General features: G+C 43.5%; 1 protein-coding gene across 2 annotated transcripts in view; it reads right to left on the bottom strand.

The window, feature by feature from the left end:
* Positions 1-19,963, bottom strand: part of NSG2 (neuronal vesicle trafficking associated 2) — a 35,683-nt gene that overhangs the window by 13,587 nt on the left and 2,133 nt on the right. Inside the window, exon 2 of one of the 2 annotated variants that reach the window (XM_009647095.2) lies at positions 7,777-7,896. In XM_009647095.2, the coding sequence (XP_009645390.1) occupies positions 7,777-7,896 (120 nt within the window). The remainder of the gene's footprint in view (positions 1-7,776; positions 7,897-19,963) is intronic. The other variant, XM_009647096.2, reaches the window with a different exon arrangement.

Genomic DNA, 19,963 nt, shown 5'->3' with positions numbered 1-19,963 from the left:
TTCAGCAGGTCTACCCCACAAGCCCTCAGTCATGTGAATATTCTCTGTGACTTCCAGTTTTAGACATTTTCTGCATAGCAATTAACTTTCTTCTTCTCTCCAAAAATCAGTTACAGGAAAAAAATAACCCTCAACAAATCTCTTCAGCCGATTACTGTGTCAGTGCTTGCAGATGGCAAAAATATATTTGAGGTGATTTTTCTGACTTTGAAAAAAAGTGTGTGTGTGTGTGTGTGTGTGTGTGTGTGTTTGTAAAAAAGAATATAAAGCAAGGATACACTTTAAGGAATGATCCGCTTCATATAAAAGCCATGTCTGTCTTTTTTTTTTTTGCTTTGCTAGGTGGTCCCTAAACCGGTCATATAGAGCACTGCAGTTAAATAAAAATACACTTTTCCTGTGTGTGTTTTAGACATGGAAACTCTTCCTGGCTCTTACCCAGACAGGGGAAAGCTTGCAGGGTTTATAGTACCATACCTGGGGATGTGATCAGAAATACCTGTTTTCTGGCAGCTGGGCTACAGATCCACATTCGGTTCATCCTCACAGCTCCGAATTGTCACTGATGACCACAAATGGCTCCATCAATCTGTCTCCATGCAAGCTGTGAGACCAGCCAGGACACCTATGACCTATCCTCTTCTCTTCCATTACAGCCAGAGAAGAATGTTTTCTGAGCTCAGGCAGAGAGGTGATGAGCAACATTTCTCAGTTCCTTTCATGCACACAAGTGAGGGTCTGAATCCACACAGGCGCGAGTTTGCATCAGATGTAAGCAGATGTGAGGTCAGCCAGGGCTGGGCAGTGATTTGTGAGAAAGGAGAAACCGTGACCCTCTGCATTGCAGTGGAAAATATTCGACCTCCAAAGACAAGGCAAAGTGTGGATCCAGAGACAAGCCACTCCATCACTGTCTGGAGAAGACTTAGGTGAAGTGAGGGCTGCCTGACACCCCTGCAAAAACAACAAGCCCCCTGCTTCTGTGCCCGCTGGGAAGGAGATTGCCTGGTGATAGTTGAGAACTCCCAAAGGGAGTGAATAAGCCTCCGAATCAGTCCCTGGGGATGGAAATCAACCCCTACATAGTGACACCTCTCCAAGCCCCTCTTTGAACGCAAGACTCAACAGGAGAACACCATCCCCGACGCTGCTGCCAGTGCAAGAAGGTGCCTGAACGCTATTGCCACGGCTGCCCTGTGCCTGCCACCTTCCTGATCTTCCTCCGCTTTGTCCCTTGTTCTCCTGCATCACACAGCCCATCTGAACACTGCGCAGCCTGGGAACAACATCTCGGCCACATTAGCAATTATCACCAAAGTGAGAAAAAAAAAAATCTATGTGTATTAGAGCGTGTTCCCTCCCTCGAGCACCACTCACATTAGTCAGTGTAATGGGATCTTTCGGCAGCCACTCTGCATCTTCCAGATAACCGATGCAATGTGGCAGTCACCATGGTAACATTGTTATTGTTAGTATTAAAAAGCAGTAAGGAAAATTGTCCTGCTCACACTCAGAGGAGTCCTTTATGAGTTACTCCTGCCCTGTGGTAACGTAACAATTAAAGGAATCTTTACATTTATTTAGCTATTGAATGGGCACAATGAAAAGCCCCATGCCATTTTTTCTGGGACTCATTCCTTTGCAGGTTAGAGGAAGAACTGTCAGCATAAAGCAATAGCCTACAGGCGAAAGCAGAGCATCCTACGGAGAAGTTTGCAGGAACCATGGGATGGAAGGGGAGTTTGGGAAGGGGGAGCGGGGGGAGCAGAAAGAGAGGAATGCCACATTTGGGGCTGGATGTGTGTGCAGCAGAGCAAGGGAGAGTTGCCACCTAGAGAGCTGCAATGGTGATGTGCCCTTTAAAAACAAGGGCAGGGTGGGCAGGCAGGTATGTATGCATTCAGGGAAATAATGGTGATGTGCCCTTTAAAAACAAGGGCAGGGCAGGCAGGTATGTATGCATTCAGGGAAACGAGGCATTTCTCAAAGCTACGCTCACGGTGCGGTCATTCGGCAGTCCAGGGGCCACACGGCAATTCCTGCACCACACTGTACAAGACACCTTGCTCTTACTTCTCAGCAGATCTTGCCTACAGAAAGTGATTACAACCTGCTCCCCTCCTCCCTCCACAAGCACAGAAGCCCGGAACTCTCCTTTCCTCTGAGCTGCAATGTCTGTCAGATGAGGATCCTTCCACTACAAGATCTAGCTGAACACCCTGGGGGTTCAATGGGTCAGGTTCTAGTGGTGCAAGCAGGGGAAGCATCTTCCATTTCACAAAGCTGTTATTAACAGCAAATCAAGCCCTGGCCCCGGCCCATAAAAAACCTCTCTTAATTAGGAGCCCAGCATTTGAGATACTGGCTTGGTTTTGGTAATGAACAATTATTGCATCAATGTCTGTTTCGTAGGGTGTGGCTGAGAGACAAACCAATTTTATTCTAAGTCTTTCGCATTAAGTCAGAGGAAAATAATTGTTTCAGTATGAGTGTTTCAATAACAGAAACATTTGAATGGGTTCCACTATATTTTAAGAACCTGATGAAAAGTTACTGGATCCGCATCTATCAGAGCAGTTTCGGGGTGGAGGGAGGAGAGTGTTGATGTAATGATAAGAAATATATTGTCACTGCATACTCAACAACAACGGATGACATAGTGACTGTGAAAATGGATCTTGCCAACATGTAGCAAGAAGAGTGAAGTTCCCAGTCTTCTTCAGCAATTTAATGATCAATACTTGCAGATGATTTTTCCAGGTAGATAAATTGCTCATAAGAAAATATCTTAAATATCTCAATTTCTCCCCCATACACCCACTCCCAACTTGTTCTGTTAAAGACAAGTACATAGTTTAATTATTCCAATTCTGAAAGACTGGTAACTTCAACTTTCTTAAGAAAATGATCCAAGAAAATGAAAAAACTGTGGAAAACTTGAGAAGTCAGATAACGATGGCGGGGAACTATCACCCAACTAATAGTCATTAAATCATTGTCTCCCTGAAAAGGCAGTAATGAATTTAGCAATAGCAGAGGTCAAACTGGTTGCACGTGAACTTACTTGTGTACTAAAGAGAGCAATTTGTGCAAAACCAGTAACCTACAGGCAGTTACGTGTGTAAACCCAACGCTCTGTGTTGTAAGCCTGCACTGAAAGACCACTCCAGTACCTTTTCTGGTGTTATTTGGAGCTATAAAAATCTGGGCAAACTCAGGGCTAGCACAGGTCTATCTACACTCCCGGGGTCTGACTGGATCAAGTACAAAATCCATCAGCAACTATTCTCCAGTTTGTTTCTTCTTGAGCGGGGTGCTAATGTCTTGAACACAAGCTTCAGCTACGTGACAGTCTTCACCTTATAAATGCTTCTGGTTGATTTCTGTGTTATCTGGACTGGTTGGAAGACAAAAGGAGTCACTGGAAACCCTGTCCTCCATAAGTAACAAGACTTCATTCAATGGACAATCTGCTTGAAAAGCAAAAGAGCATTTGATCTCATTTCAGTATTGACAGAAAGAAGTAAGGGCAGAAACTCACAGGAATGGATACTTGCATATAAGAGATTATTGTTAAAAGCTGTAACATAGGATATCACTGGCAAAAAGATGCAGTAAGCCCCACCTCAAATGCAAAAGGTTAGATCTGTTGTCCCACAGAGGAACGTGATAGAGAGTCATCACATTTGCAGACCTTTTCTAATGCACCTCCGTGTCATCACTGGATGGCAAAGCATGGTAACGTGAGATACCTTCAAAGCATGCAAAATGGAAGGCAAACACCAGACACCACTTCCCTCCAGACTGAGAAACCTTCGTATACATCGTTACTGCAACATCAGATCTTTGCAGCTCAAAAACTTCCTAGAGGGACACGTTCCAAAGGCATAAACAGTCCAGAGGAAGCAATGCCAGCCGATTAGAAAAAATGTTGTCATGCTTCTCTGTGGAGGAGTAAAATGATAAAAGAAATTTCTTTTATGTATGGATGGCTCAACCATAATGCTATTTTAACATTTTTTTCTTGTAACCCATCTACACACAACTATTTAAGCATTTGTTATAAAGTATGTATGGGGTGACTCATCCAGCTGAAGAATAAGCCTAATTGGTCAAACTTCCAGGACACTGTGTGCTGAGCTATAGAGAATCATAATCTCATCTATTAGGAGATGTGACAAGTTGCAGAAGCTATCTAAAATTCCTGGAAGAGGTAGAGTGAAATAAGAACTGTTGCCTAGGGACAGTCTCTTCTTTACGATAATTAAAGAGCTCAGATCTGTGCTATTCTGGATGGATGAAAAATATGCATGCATAAGCTTAAATTCTGGCTTTGGCTTGCTCATGCGAGAAAGTTGTCTAATAATTCATTAGCCTCTTCAATAAAATATACCCAAAAGGCAGAATAAAGGGCATCTGTAGATTTGACTGCAATGTTCATATGGTCCCAAAATTTCCCCCAGAGATCCTGCTCTTCTGTATAATGCAGCTAACATGACTCAGAAAAAAAACAAGAACTTGGGAAGAGCTGCCTTCTTCCCAGAGAACGTTCCCATACCAAATGACCATAAGCACAGAGGAAAGAAAAGCACTTCATAGACTGAATTTTTCCACACACACTCATTAATGCTATTCACTTTGCCATACTTCTGTTTGAATTGATGATAATTCTGTCGTTTTGGTGAAAAATAAAAGACAAGACATCTTACTTTGTATTCTCCAGGATGCCAAAGTAGCGCAGTAGCAGATAGGAGAGGACCTCTTGGCTATTTCTTTGCATTCTTTTAGTGTCCTGTCTCTTTCCCCAACATACAGATACGATGTGCTGAGAGATATTGTTCCTCACACTCAGATTGGTAGGGCTATAGTAGCAAAACGGCTCCCTATGAAAAGCCTTGAATTCAAGCATTGCTGTGGTCTCACACTAGTTGTACGTGCATTTCCCATACAGCTCACATCTTTGCAGTGCACTAAACCAATGGACCATCTACACTTGGATGGACTATTGGCCTTTCCCTCCATCATTTCTCTTGCAGAAATCAATGGGATGAATTACTTGCTTCTGCCAGTGCATTGCTACCAACAGCCTGGCTCAAGTATAGATGAATACTTTAATTTTAACCAGCGTGTTAGCAAGAAGTTGTGGATGATATTTCCAACACACCACATACTGGAAGGCTACACAAAGCAACCAGCCAGCAAAATAAAATATGATGATCTCATTTATATTCTCTTTTTTTAAGCTTTTAAAAGTGTAGCCAAACTGAGATAATAAAATTTAAGTATTTACTATGATTTCCTTTTACAAAAAACAAATGTAAAATGATTTCATCAGTACCAGATAATAGGCCTGCTTATAACCAGAGGCCAGTATTTTTAATAACTTCACTAAAAAAATGCACTGGTACAGAAATGTGGTGCAATAAAAAAAAGTACAAAAGGTAACAAAATATTACCTATTATCTCAGCTCATTTTTGTCAGGAGATAATACTACAAACTTAAGACAATACATGGAAGCCTTATGAAAAGCAGACAGGGAGAGGCTTATAGTCTTATCCAGTATTAGACGAGAGGCTGAGTGATTAATAAGTTGACATTGAAGAGCAGAGAATGGAAATAATATGGACTTCAGGGAAAGGAAATAGCTTAAAAATGAAACTGTCATGCTGCCAGGCTGCATGGGAAGAGGCACAGCTCCCACGGCCGTCCCCGCCGTGCAGCAGAGGGGAAGGCAGCCCAAGCCTCTGTCGGTGCTGTGCACACCGCTGGAGCCCCCGGCCGCCCCTCGTGCGCACAGGGGTGAGAGCAATGGGAGAACCACACTGAAAACAGGAAGGGGAGAGGAAAAAAATACATCAAAAGGAGAGGTTTGAATGCAACAGCAAGTTGGGTGTTTGAAGAACGGGAAAAATAAGACGCTCTATAGAAGGACTAGATGAAATGAGATTTATCCACAGCAGTGGATGAGCTATATATCTAACTTATGGGCCTCCAGCAGGTACAGCGTGTAAGGATGAGACGCTCTTGATTGCTCTTTTAAATAACAGGGCCAGATCTTTTGATGGGATTAAAACTTGGTCTTACACTGACTGTAACACTGTTCAGGGCTGCAGGATTAGGTTTTAAATACCCAGTGAGCATCGTTACTTACAACATCAATGATAATGCCATTTATTGCAGGTCACAAGCCACCACATCACTTCCAGGAGGCTCTGCATTTACTGTTGTTTCTCAGGCATGTTGGGTCTGGTTCTGATTTGTATGCTGTTCACTGGAAAATGCCTGCTGCGGTTTCCAAGACTGGGGATTGAACTCTGGCTAATTCGCTGTTTACTTTACTAGTGGTACCAACTCAGAGTCACTATTGGTGGTAAATAGGTACTATGCACCCAATAAGATCAGTGAAGAACTTGGTCAAAATCCACAGCATGTAAGCCCCTGGTAAGTAATTTAGATCAAAGTAGGTGATGTCCACTGAAAAAAAAAACCCCAAGAAGCTATAAACATTTATTCACAGACCTCTGAAGAATAAATTATGGCTTTAAATACCCTGGATGAAAGCAACAGAATTGTCCTTGTGAAATACATGTTAGTGAATTTCTGGAAAAAGCAGAAACAGAGCCATTCTGCAGTGCTTCGGAAGAGAGCAGCTAAACATTTCTCCTTTCAATAAGTTGAACAAGCCTTATCTTGAAGTTTATCAAGGATGAATGGTAACAATTTTTCCTGGATCACATTCCAATTTTAAAAGTGATAGTTTTCTTCTAAATTACTAGGAAATAATTATAATAAACTTTTCTATTTCTTGCAAAACTAAGAACAACTGGGCCAAATGACAGACTGTTCAGTCCCCTGAGTCAATTCCTGTTAATTGCCAAGGATGATACCCTTTCACAAAAATGTGTAAGCCCAATCCTAGCTCTTCAAGGAGCGGGATAATCGCTAGGCACTGCTCATTCTCTGTTTTCTACTCAGATCATTGATATTTCCTCTAGCTTTGGAAACGTGAAATCAGATCTCACATTTTTATCGCTCACATGCTCTGTGGTTTAGGAGAAGCACCATATCTTCTCAATGAAAAGGGAGAAAATACTAGCAGCTACACGCTTGAAGTCTAATTTTAGGAGGAGCCGAGCCATTCTAATGTGCTGCAGTCAACAGGAACTGAGGGTACTCAATAATTCATGAGTTTCTTTCCATGTTTGAGTAGAGCCTGTTGAGAATTTCTCAAGGCAACATTTTTCATTGGAAAATTCCAATTCCCGTGAACCAAATCTGCTTACAGGACAGGATATCCTTGGATACTTATCTAATATATCTTCTTTTATCCAGTTTGAAATTATCTACAATAATATAATTATATAATAATAAAATATTTTAAATATGGAAAGGGTTGCTTTACTACAAGACAAAGGAATATCTAAAAGATGAAACAAATTGTTTCACTCAATCTTCACTGTGATTTCTTTTTTCTTTTTAAACACAAATGTTTGAGAAGAAAAAAGCTTCAAACATGTTTTACTTTCAGTTTGGGCTGGAAAACGTCTTAATAATTTTTCCTGGGAAAAGAAAAACACTTCCTACTTTAGATCTAGTTAGTTTCATGCCCGTCCTAAAAAAAAACCCCAACCTTTATACTCATGCAGATAAACCTCTCTTTGACCCTAGTGATGAGTGGAGTGTTAAATTTGTTATGTCTTTACTGTCACTTTGATTCAGTTATTTTAAAATGAATGGCATTTGCATCAGAAGGCAGCAGAAGAACCATCTCTTACCTTTAGTCTTTCTGTTACACCATCAGTGAAACTGACTGTGAATTCAGCAATTTTGGGCACTCTGAGTTTTCCTTTGTTCTTCTGGTCAGGCTGATATTCTGTTCTTGTTTTCACGATTACCTGGAAAATATCAACACTTTTAAGGTTTCTGCACACAGCATACATCTGCTTTGTTATCTAAGCTGTTCTGTATAAACCAGCCCCTGGATCTCCGCAAGTCTCTTAGAACCGTAAAGTAACGCAAACTCATCACACACTCAGGAACTGAGAGAGACAGATAAATAGTCAGGAAGATGCACAGACCCAGGACAGCGAGCTTATCACACCGAGTCTTAAAATAGCTGACAGCAAAATGTTTAACACCCAGTTTTATTTAGGACCAGGCATATAATTTTTTATATCATAGTCAACAAGCAGAACACGCAGAATAACAGCCCATCCTAAAGAAGAGCCTCACTTATTAAAAGCTCTGTCCTAACAAGTTCCACAAAGCCAATTTAAATTTAGGCCATTTGGCGTGTCATTTATTCAGGCTCCAGATTATCAATATTAATCTCATCCTATCACCTTGGGGTTTCCCCAGAAGATCTCTGTGTCATCTGCTGACTAATCCAGGTCCTGCTAATCTTATAAAAATGAGGTGTCTTATGCCAATGGAGAAGCCGTAAGTGGCTTTTAAAAGGGTACAGTCAAATTACCAAAATTGCATTGTCAATCTACGTTGAATTTAATTGTAAACCAGAATGAACCGAAATATTTGGGGTAAAATCCACCCACTGCAAACACAGAAATGGTAACACCTAATGCCAACTGCTCCCAGAGGGGACCAGGGTTGGTGCTGTACTCTGAAATGAACAGCCCTTCAGAGGAGTGAGCGTATCCATCCCATTAGGCATGAGAATCTTAAAGGACTACCTATCCATGACCCTATGCAGCAAAACAGCCGTGCGAGAGCATCCCAGTGTAGCTACACTACCTTCATCCAGCTGGAAAATGCAAGAGAAGACAAAATGGTCCTGTCTTCAGCACTGGCTGAGAGCTGGAGCTCATCCCTGGAGAGGGGGACTGTGGTTGTGAGCACACCCTACCACCGCACGGGATTCCCAGCCCAGGGACGAGGTCCACAAAGCATGCAGCAATTTGGTGTGGTTTACCAGGTTCAGATAGGTTAAACACAAAAGGATAGAAAGAACATTGAAGCTCTCGATCCCAAGGCCAACGCTTCTACTTTTTGGCCTCCCATTCTGAATTGCAGGACTATGCAGCTGTCAGCCTTGCCAAGGTGAAAATCAAATGCTCCAGGAGCGGTGACTGGTTCATCTGAGAGTGACAAGAGTGATCCTAAAGCTCTTTGTTAGAAATAAAAAGTCTTGAAGGATTGAAAAAGATTAAGTGATGCACAAGGTTCAGTTACCAGCTAATGAAGAACTTACTTCCAAATGAAGATAGCAAAGTCTGGTTTGGACCAGAGAAAACCCCAGGTATTTAATCCTCCTGCACTTAATGCCATGTGAAAATCAGAGCGAGAGAAAATCAGCGTGCAGTCATAAGCCAATTTTCTGGATTCAAATGCAAATCATTAAAGACTGATGAATATTTATGGCCTTCAGTGAATCCCTTTCAATAATATTTATTACAGTAGCATTTGCAACATTAAGACTTGGGAAGAAGAGGGGACAAAAAGCCACCAAATATATTTATATTAGCATTTTGGAACTCAGGATTTCTGATGGCAGAACATAGATGATGGGCAATGACACGCGGGGACAAGCTTGACCATGCTCTGAAACACAGCCCAGCACTGCGGAGCGAATGAAGCAAAGCTCCCTCCCCAGCCAGGACAAGCTGGCCCAGGTTAGCTCTGGGTTACAACCAAGCAATAAACTCATTTTCTCACTCAAAAGGAGGCAACTGCACTCGGGACTCCGTGCAGCTGGCCCCTAGGCTTCCAGCCTCCTTGCTGGCCTTTTGTGAACCCAGTACAGTAAATTACAGAACTTCAGCCATCAACACCTGCCAACCAGTGTTTAGAAATCGCACTCATTCAAACCTACCAGCTACAACATCCAATTCTCCCAAATTCATGTTTCCTGCTTGATGTAAATCTTAGTTTCAGATAAAACCTTCAAATATATATGAAGGCTCTTCCATAAACTCTAACATTAGGTCTTAATGAAGGACCATGAAGCCAGAATAGAAGAAAAACAGAATTAAAAGCCTTACTTGTTTCTACATATAATTTATACTTTCTTCCACTCTTTGTCATTAATGCCAGTTTTCTTACAGGTGTTTTTTAACTGTCATTACATTCAACCAGTAGCCTATTCATAGGAAAGTTTGAATTATGCTGTCTACAGGCATACAGCATGAGACTGAAAATAAACCCACACAGCCCTTCACAAGGCATCAGATTCAAGTCCAGGAGCAACGTCTATCACGTCTGTGAATAAATAAGCAAGCTCAGTCCCCAGCCAGATCAGAAGCTACTTGAAACCCAATTTGCTGACTGTGCCAGCAGTGAAATGTGTGTGCATGCAGAGCCGCAGTCATCCTGCTGGTCAGTGTTTTGCGGAGAAATTTGCGGAGATATCGAAAAGCTTTAGTAGAGGAGGTAAGAAGTACCTTTACTTAATGCCTTTTGGCATTGCAAAAGCTAAATATCTGCTCTCCAGAAGTAGTATCTTTGTCAGACGCCTGGTGGAATTACTCAGCAGAAGAACGATAGGGCAGTCAGTAAGGTCTCCTCTTTAAAGGAGAGGACAGAAATAAAATTACAAAGGACAAACAGGAAACTGAAAACCTGTAGTGTGGGGGTAGCATTCAATATTGTGGCAGTAGCAATAAAAATGCAATTTTGCTGAGGGCACGGGGTGCGCATTTAGAAGAAAAGAGCTACCTCTTGTTCAGTCACCTACGGTCTAAATAAATAAGCCTGAGCACAGATCCCACTTTTGCAGCAACGTTCACCCCCTCTCCATCCAACAAGCTGCCATCACAAAGCCCACGCAAAGGCTTCTGGAAATTGAGTTGTGTTCATCACACTCCTTGAGCCTCCTGCATTAGGGAGACCACCCCAGCCCGGGCTACCTGAGCAGCATCCAGAGACGGGAGTGAACGCTGTCAGATGATGATACACGGATACACACACACACACACACCCCACACGGAGTTTTTAGCAGAGCATTTGCTACGCTGACAGCCTCCCATGCACGTGTCAGTCACGAGTGCCTCTGAAACAAGTCTATATGAGAGCTGGTCAAAACCCAAAAGAACTTTTCTAAAGCACTGAGTATTAATCTAAGTGCAAATTTAGGAAAGGAATAATTAATCTTATAAAGATTTTTTTCTGTGTTTTTAGCATTATTGGGGTTTGCTATTTAGGTTGTTTATTCTGTTTTCATTTTCCAGTTTTTTGATTTGGGTTGGGTGGAAAAGAAGATTTGCTTTGCCCTGTTCCCTGCCATCACTCCTGTTTCACCTTTTCTTTCCATTTTGTCATCGAGAAAAAACTCCTGGCAGTGAAGTCTTCCAGAAATTCTAACCAAATTGCTGTTGGATGTACAGTAATAAAACCCCCACTGCCTCCACAGTCAGCGCAATGATCAGCGTTCATTCATCACCGGCTGCCCCAGAGCAGTTCCACCAGAGCCCAGGATCCCACTGTTTCAGTGCAAACAAGGTACATTCATCTCACACCACGACAGCTTTCCTGGGAGAGCTACTGGCGTTTATTACAAACCCCAGCAAGCAGAATTATCCCCACTCCCTCTTCTTGTCTGTTTTGCAGCTTCAGAAGAGTTGTTCTCGACTAAAATCGGCGAAAGGGAGTATAAAATCGGGGTCTTGTGTAGGTTGCAATTCAAAGCAAACTGAAGTGAAGGAAATGCCCATCTCCTCATTCCGTTCTCTGCAATGCTGTTGCGGTGGGAATAAACTGTTGTAATAAGGGGGTAATTTCCAGAGCTGGCAGCACTGCTTGGCTGTGCTCTGGCCTCATGAGGACAGACAATAAATGCAAACAATCAAACCAGTGCTTAAATGGCCAAGTAGTCTCCTGAATACTCCCCAAAAAGACAGTTGGCCCCCTCTCATCCCCAGTGCAGCCACACCATTCTGCCCACTCTCTGCACTTGCCCCCTTCGGCTCTCACCTCCCCCTGCACGCTCCCTAAGGCTTCACTCATACCTCTCATGGTGAGAAAGGTCCGGCTGGTTTAGGTTGGCATCCCTAACTGTGAGCTTACTGGGGCAGAGAATTATTATGACTATTACTATTAATCTCATGAAGCAACCTGCACACCTGCAAATGAATATTAAAAAGCAAGAACAATCCCATCAGCTTTTGGATTGTCTAAGCCTTCGCAAGAGATACACCAGATAAATACCTTTGGCAGATAAATACCCTTGGAACTTTTCTGGACACTTGTCAGCCTTTGTGTTTCGTTATCTAAGCCCTGATCCAGCACCGGTTTATGCCTATGCCTCACTTTGTGTGTCATGATCGTCCACCAAAGAGAGCAGCCTCCCTGCCAGCTCAGTCCAGCCTATCTATAGCGCTTCGCTTTAAAGCCAGCACTGTGGATGGAGTCTGGAAGAATACTAGCTCAGGGGATCTCCCTGCAAATTATGCTGCTGCTGAAACCTGTTCTTAAATTTTTCACACTATGTCCCAGAGACCTTCCACCTTTAAACTGCAGAGAGACTGTTTATGGCAGATGCAATAAAGGGAACACAAATAAATTACCTGGGACTTTCTCCATTTTACATCCAAAATAAAACAGTTCTTTGAAAGTTGCTTCCTAGCTGAAGTTTCTAGACTGACTGTAAGAATGCAAGAAAATGGAAAAGGGCTTCCACAGAGCAGCAAAAGGACTTGTCTAATCACAGGAATGCATACGGCCAGTCCTTGCAGCTTCCTCCAAAACTAAGTTTATCTAGTATTTGAACTCATTAACTTCTAATTCAGCGAAGCACTTAAGCATGGAAGAAGTCCTATTAAGATCAGCAGGATTAGTCAGATATTTAAAGTTAAGTGTGCATCTAAGTGCTTTGGCCAGATCAGAGCTTGAGCTGCCTTCACCCACAGCCAGTTGTAACACCAGTGCTCAGGGATCCCGCGCCATTTTCAGCAAGACCGCTCAAAGCGCTTTACATACCACCATGATCCCAGTATCCCCATATTACTGATGGAGGAGCAAGAAAAAAAAAGAGAAAAAAAAGCAGCTCAGTAAGGTGCTGAGTCACACCAGCAGCTGGTGGTTGAGCCAGGAAGACAGACCAGGGCTTGCTCCTCCTTAACAGTGCACCATGTTTTCCCAGGTTGTCATTAGTCGAGCAATAATAGGAGCTCCAGCACATTCTCCATATAAATATAACATTTTTGGGATTAGGGCCTAGCAAGAGATACGGCTGGGCTGGGTAGGAAGTCAGATGCTCTGTGGAAAATGGCTGCTCTCCGCAGAACTGTTGTCCTCTGTCATCCTAGGTTAGCAGATGTAGTAACACTCTTCATGTCTTGAAAGGTTTTTACTTTCTGTTCTCTTTCTTGCATCTTCTGGTTCCTCATTCCAATCCCCCATAAGCTTTTCTGCCAGAGCTCAGTAGCAGACTATAGAGAATAGCCTGTAAAAGTTACAAAAACCCAAACACAACAGGACAACAAACCATATCTACCATGCTGCTCTGCACAAGCAAGGTTCTTCTAATGATGCTGTTTGCTAATACATTTATCGAGTCCTAAACCTAAATGCACTTATTATTCTAGGCTTAATGCTAGTGATGCCACCAGACTTAATAGGAAACCTTTCCTCAGCTTGAATGAATGCAGGACCAGGCACCTTCTCTGTAGTGATACTTTGGAAAATTACAGCTGTGCTGAGATGAGAAAGGTCAGATGAGAGCCTGCGTACGCCAGCAGGAAACCCATCATCGACAACCTCGATAAAGTAAATGGTAGGAGAGTGCTGGGAAATCTAGGGACTTTGGGTGCTGAAAGAAAAAAGCAAGCAAGCTCCTTACCAAGTGGACTATATTAAAAGCATTTGCTTTCAGGAGGAAGAAGCAGAGTAGACGTGAAATGTGACAAATGGAAAAATATCACATTAAGCATGGAACCTTAAAAAGAATTTTCCTGCAATGGGATGAAGTAAGTGTTTCAGAAAATGAACTGATACGAATTCTGAGTCTTGTCTCAGAGTGGCTAAATGTAACATCATTTATTGCCACTTTATATTTGCGTTGGAGCTCTATGGTTTTCCCTGAAGAAATGAGTAATAATATTTAACATAACTGGCATTGTGAAAACTTTAAATTATTCATTTGGAAAAGGACATGCAGCCCTGCTGTAATTCCCACTTCACCGCCACGGTGCATGTAATATATTGTGGTTCAGGTGCTGCAAAGCACAAAACATAAAAATTTAAAATACTACTTCCTGGGATTATTAATAATGAAGAGTCTCTCACTCAAGAGTGGCTTTCAGATTGACAGAAGAGATAAACAAAATGTGTTTCTCCTACCAAGGAGAAAGGTTTCCTTCAGGTTCAAAGCTGGACTTTGTAGTCCCACAAAATGGTTGTAACACAGCCATGTTTCCACGTGGATTAGTCATGCTCACTTTTAAATGAAAATGAGACTCTTGGCTTCCCAAGACATGCCTTTCTTCATTCCTTGCAGAGAGAGAACAGAAAAGAAAAATTTATCACTGGCACTGACATCGTGGTTTCCTTTGCCTTCATTACCCAACTGAGCATCGATAGCTCTTGAGAAAGACCTGAGACCGAGTCCCAGCTGCAGCATGCTGTCCAGGTTACTGATGATAGCAAAACGGTGACCCCCAGTCTTGGCACTAAATCTGCCGTGGCTGAGTTGGTTTCTATGCTTATGTGCTAGAAGCCACGGGATGGCTAAAACTCACCACCTGCTTGCACACAAAATTCTCCAGTGACCTACAAACTCTAAGCCCCCCACACAGCCAGCTTCAAAGAGCAAATGAGATGTGCACATTGCCAACAGTAGCTGAAGGTAAAACACTTAGCAGTAAAAGAGTATAGGAAAGAGACGGAAAAATCATGTTTTGGGGCTTAAAACAATCTCTTTCTTTGCAGGCTTAGGATGAAACATTCATAGACCTGAGCAGCGCCATGCCTACTGCATCTCCTGTACCTCCTTCTGACCCTTGCACTGGCTACAGCGAGAAACAGGACATGTTGGACTGGATGGATTTGTAATCTGAGACTACCTGGCAATCACCATGCTGCAAATTCCCGCATTTTTAGACAATTAGGTCTTTAAAAACTTTCCCGAATAATTACGACTATGTTCCACCCCATGAGACAGACAGCTCTGCTTCCAAATCTACAGGATGAACACATCTCAGCAGGCAGACTTCCCAGAGATTAGTATTAAAATTGGTACTTGGGATGTACATAAAGGTAGTCCCCACGGCATCCTAGTCACTATTTGAACACATGAAATGCCTGAAATGTCAAGCAGCAAAAAGAAGGTTAAAAAAAAAGGATGCCCAGGGATCAAATCCATAGTCAATGGAGAAAGCCACGGTAGAAACACTCTGCTTTTTTTTTTTTTTTTTTTTTTTTCTTCTCTGTATCAGCTCATCTAATGGATCTTGTGCTGGAAATGAGTTTCACAGAGGGTGGTAGAAAAAAGTGGTCTCCTGAATCAGTGCCAGGAGGATATTCCAGGCATAAGGAACATCACAAAAGGACAAAGACAGCAAATGTAATCAGCCCTGGCATCACCAACGAAAGGCAGCAGAGAACGCAAAGGCTGCACTGGGAGCTGAAAGCAGCTGAGACGGGAAAGGCAGAGCTCGCAAGCACAAAGGGAGCTTGGAAATTTTTCAGCTAAGTCTCCCTACAAATCCCTCGGTGACCATAACCACCAGGAACCCACAGGAGGCTGTGAAGGGGTGACAAAAATTGATTTCAGTGGGTTCAGCCAGGAGAGGGTATAGCAAAGCAGACAAAAGAATCAATCACTCAGCTCTAGTGATGGTAAATTGGCCAGGGTAAATTAGCAGAGCTCCATTGATTTCATATAAACTACGCTAATTTACACCAGTCAAGAATCCTGCCCAGTCTTACTTTTCCAGGCCAGTAAGTAACTGGTATGAGGGGTTCACTTCACAGTCTTGCTGAAATAACTTCCACCTGCAACGAGCTTCCATGTTAGAATAAAGAATAGATTGCAACAGGCTTAGCCAAACATCCATACCCTAACGCACTTTTCCTGTGCCCATTTCTGCTGTGTCTGCAGAATGCAGCTCTAGGAATTGCAGTGCAGACATAACTGGGTTTCAGAGAGGCAACGGAGCTCACAAAACCAGACACAAGCTAGCGTTAAACAACCTAACACAGGCACCGATAGCAGCGCAGTGAAGGAGAGACATTTCTGCCCAGGCTCCACAAATCCTGAGGCTTTCCTCACTCAAGAGCTACAGCAGCAACATGTTCTCTGCATGCAAGTGCGGTAGTTGAATGCTACCCCGGGTGTCTGCAAAGGCTGCAAGCACAGGCTTGGATTGCAGCGCAGCCCTGCTGCGAGAGGATTGCCCCTGCACGAGGTGTTCGGTGTGCTGTAGGGGAACGACAGCAGCTATATCCAAACAGGAGGAGCATGAACTGCCAAGGACCTCGAGCAGGGCTGTTCAAGACATGCAACTAAAATCAAAAAGGTTACCCCAGAAACTTTGCGTTGCCAGAGTGAGTGTTGCTGCAAATATTAATTACAGCTTAATTAGTAGAGGTGGCATTTGCATTCAAATACACATTTAGAGGACAAATGGGTTTGCACAGTGCAGAAGGGGGACAAATGTCACAAGAGAGGAAGGCTCAGAATTTGGTATTTGCGGGGATTAAGCAGAGTATCCCAAGTGGAGGAAGGAAAGGATGGGAAAAAGCAAGACAGCCTGCCCGTTCCTTCCTATTTGCAATGTTCTCTATTTATTCCCTTTCTTTCTTTCCCTTTACATCCTCCTCTCTTTTACTCTTCCTTCCTTCAGATGTCACAATCACGAGCCCTGCCCCATCTCTCCTTTCGCCATTCGCTCCATCCCACCAAACTCACCAGCAGCGTGAGCAGGAGCACGGGTGCCCGTCGCCGGCTGCATCAGGAGCCCTCCCAGGGAGCGCTGGGGAGGGATGAGCAGCCTCCGGCCCCACCACGTGTAGCAGCACCCCAAAACCAACTCCACGCTGCCCTGACGGCATGTGCCTTTGGGCTGGCTACAGCCACCGTCCGCTGCTGGGCTTCGCAGAGGACAAACTGGCATCGGTATCGCAGGACCGTGCTGCAAGAAGTCCCCTAGGTACAAAAGCACTCATCCAGAGTACTATTAATTATGCCTGCTCAGCTGGCCAGGACAAAACATTATTTTCTGTTAGACCAATAGGGACACGCTGTGCACACAAGGGACCCTTCCTGATTTTCAGGAACTCTTGATCACTCTGTGTGAACGCATGGCCTTGGCTGCTCAGAGAGGGGTGCGGCCAGGGAGGGCAGGAGGCAAGAGCACAGGATGGGAAAAGCATTTGAAGAGAGCAGTTACATCTACTTTTTTCTGTCTTGGGTTGGATGGCAGGAATTTTTCACCAGAGAAATTATTTCTCAAGCCTCCAGATGCATTCAAAATAAAGAACAATGGGCCACATGATAAGCCTTCTGCAGCTTTCCCCACAAAAGAGATGCCGGATGTTTTTTTTCAACCCTGACAATAGCTTTCATGCACTTTTGTGTTATGTAAAATTAGGATTTTTACTGCCAGAACAGAGGCTTTTCCTGCTGGATTATACAGAAGCAAGCCTATGAGACCAAGGGGTCCCCAGTTGTTGGTCTCATTTAAAATAGCAGTGAAACAGTATGGTCCCTGAAAAGCTGTGTATCTTTTAGCATTATCATTGCAGAGACACATAGCGATTACAGCCAGAGCACTTCACTTACGCCTAGGAAAACAAGCGAACAGCTCGCCTTTTCCCCTTCTGTCCTAAAAAAGACTTCTTTTTTTTTTTCCAAATAAGAAATTAAATTCAGAGACATAAAAAGCCACCTCAAGGGCTTGTCACCGGTGATGGCTATTATTCCTGTTACACGGACAGACTTCAGCAAAAAGGCCATGCAAAAATGATTTAAGAGCATCTGTCTCTGCCTTCTGCAAATGCCGCCCCAGCAAGAGGACAGGGGGCAGGGAAAATGCTTGAAGATGGTCAGTAAATATAAATACACAGCAGGCTTCACACCCTGGGGGAGAAATTACTGTCCCAGGTACATTTCTCCCCTTGCAGCCATACAACTGCTGACAGAACAACGAGAATGCTGATGCTGCAGGAGGAATAGCACAAGCCTCGGGAGGAGACCTCATTTGGTGGAAAAAGAAATAGTCGGTCCAGTGGCTAATAATTTTAAAAAAAGGTTGCCAAATTCAAGCTTCCTGAATTCTTGACTGGATTTTTCCAGTCGCATCAAGGTGGAAGTCAGAGGGAGCTGCTAAGCTCACAGTGCTTCAAAAAACAAGCTTTGTTAGGAAAGCATCCCCAAAAGGTCAGCCAGCAAGTTTAAGCACACCTTTAAGAAAGTGCTTCCCCCATTGCCCCTCCCCCCCATGATTTCTTATAATCAAGGAACTATCTGAAAAGAGATGGGCTTCAGTGATTACATCACATGAGCAAAAGCCTCATTTTTATACTCTTTCTCTGTATCCTTTCTCAGAAAGGGGAGCCAACACAGCAAACACTTTGAAAGAGATGAAGCTATGGTGAAACACCAAGGTTCATACTGAGAGTCACTTGAAGTGACTCCCAAGTGATCCAGTTACAAAAATACCCTTAACATGAAGAAAAATCAGGTATTGAAAGCCCTTAAAACACAATTTTCAGTACGTAGATTCCATCGGCTTTGCGGGGTGCTTTTAAGGATCTGCAAAGGTAAGCATATGGCCAAACAACAGGTTTGGTTTTCTTCAACTTGCATGCAGGTGTCTAAGACTCAGCTGGAAAAAGCCTATAAATTAACAGAGCTTGCAAACCTTTGCCGTGCAATATACAGACACCAGGTGAAGGCGTTATTGCACACTGGTAATCACAGCAGTTGGGTTGCCCCACACAGACCTGGTATACACTTGGATCACTAGCCAGAGCCGGTACTACTCCTCCTTTACCAGAGAGACTGAAGCTAGAGCAAGTACACAGCCCCAAGCTCCTTGCTCTGGTTTTGATGCACCCTGGATGGCACCAGACCCAAGGTTAGATCCAGGTTGAGAGCTCCCATGGTCTTAAATGCAGACACCCTCTAATGGTGAAGAGAAGCCCAGAAACGGGAGTATTGAGGAGGGATTTGGTTTGTTTGGGTTTTTTTTTTTTTTCGATTTTACTTGCAAGGAAATGCTAGGGCACACCAGCTCTTTGTTGCAGAAGCAGAGGCGATGTGATCCAGGAGCTGGCAGGCAGGCCGGGAGCATTGCCTCCTTGTGGTTACAAGTGCGCAGCAATGGCATTGCATGGAAGAAAACAAGCAAGCAAAGCCCTTCTGAGCTGTTGCACACAGACCCCACCACCAAACCTCGTTTGGCTCCGGTCATTTATGAGGCATCCTGTGCAAAAGGCACAAAAAGCACCTTGGCTTATGTTTGCACCCTCCCAAGCTAAAAATCAACTGCTGGCAGGTTTTAGGAATAGATGGAAAAAAAAGTCAAATCGATTATAGTTGTTTGTTTTTCCTTTTAACCCTCCCTCCTTACTGCGAGGCAAGTCCAAACAAGAACACCCTCTGAAAGACTTGAAATCCATGTCTACTCTTCCTCAGGCTCACCGCCTGACTGAATCCAGTAGCGGCTTTGCTCTCCCAAGCACAAAGCTGAGATTTCCCCTATCACTTAACCTTTGCCCGAGCTTTTCACCTGAGGTTCAACTCCTCATTTGCAGGTCTTGAAACAGACTCTCTGCCCTAGGGTGAGCTCACCCCAACAAAATCTGTTCCACAAAGAGGGGAGGAAACAGACTGTGAATTATTTTGCTTTTATCCTAAATAACCTCTCCTTCCTGTAAATGGATCTCCAGTTGCCGTTAACTCCAGGCCTACTGCACACAGGAGCTGAACCACAGCCTGCAGGAATCAATACCACTGACTCTAATGAGTTCTGAATCTTGCTTAGCACTCTGGGAGATACATCCCGC

The sequence above is a fragment of the Egretta garzetta genome, unplaced genomic scaffold (assembly GCF_000687185.1).
Source record: "Egretta garzetta isolate BGI_Z169 unplaced genomic scaffold, ASM68718v1 scaffold209, whole genome shotgun sequence".
In the NCBI taxonomy this organism is placed as follows: Eukaryota; Metazoa; Chordata; class Aves; order Pelecaniformes; family Ardeidae; genus Egretta; species Egretta garzetta.
Note: the sequence above shows the minus strand (reverse complement) of the source record. Positions and strands in the feature narration are given on the sequence as shown.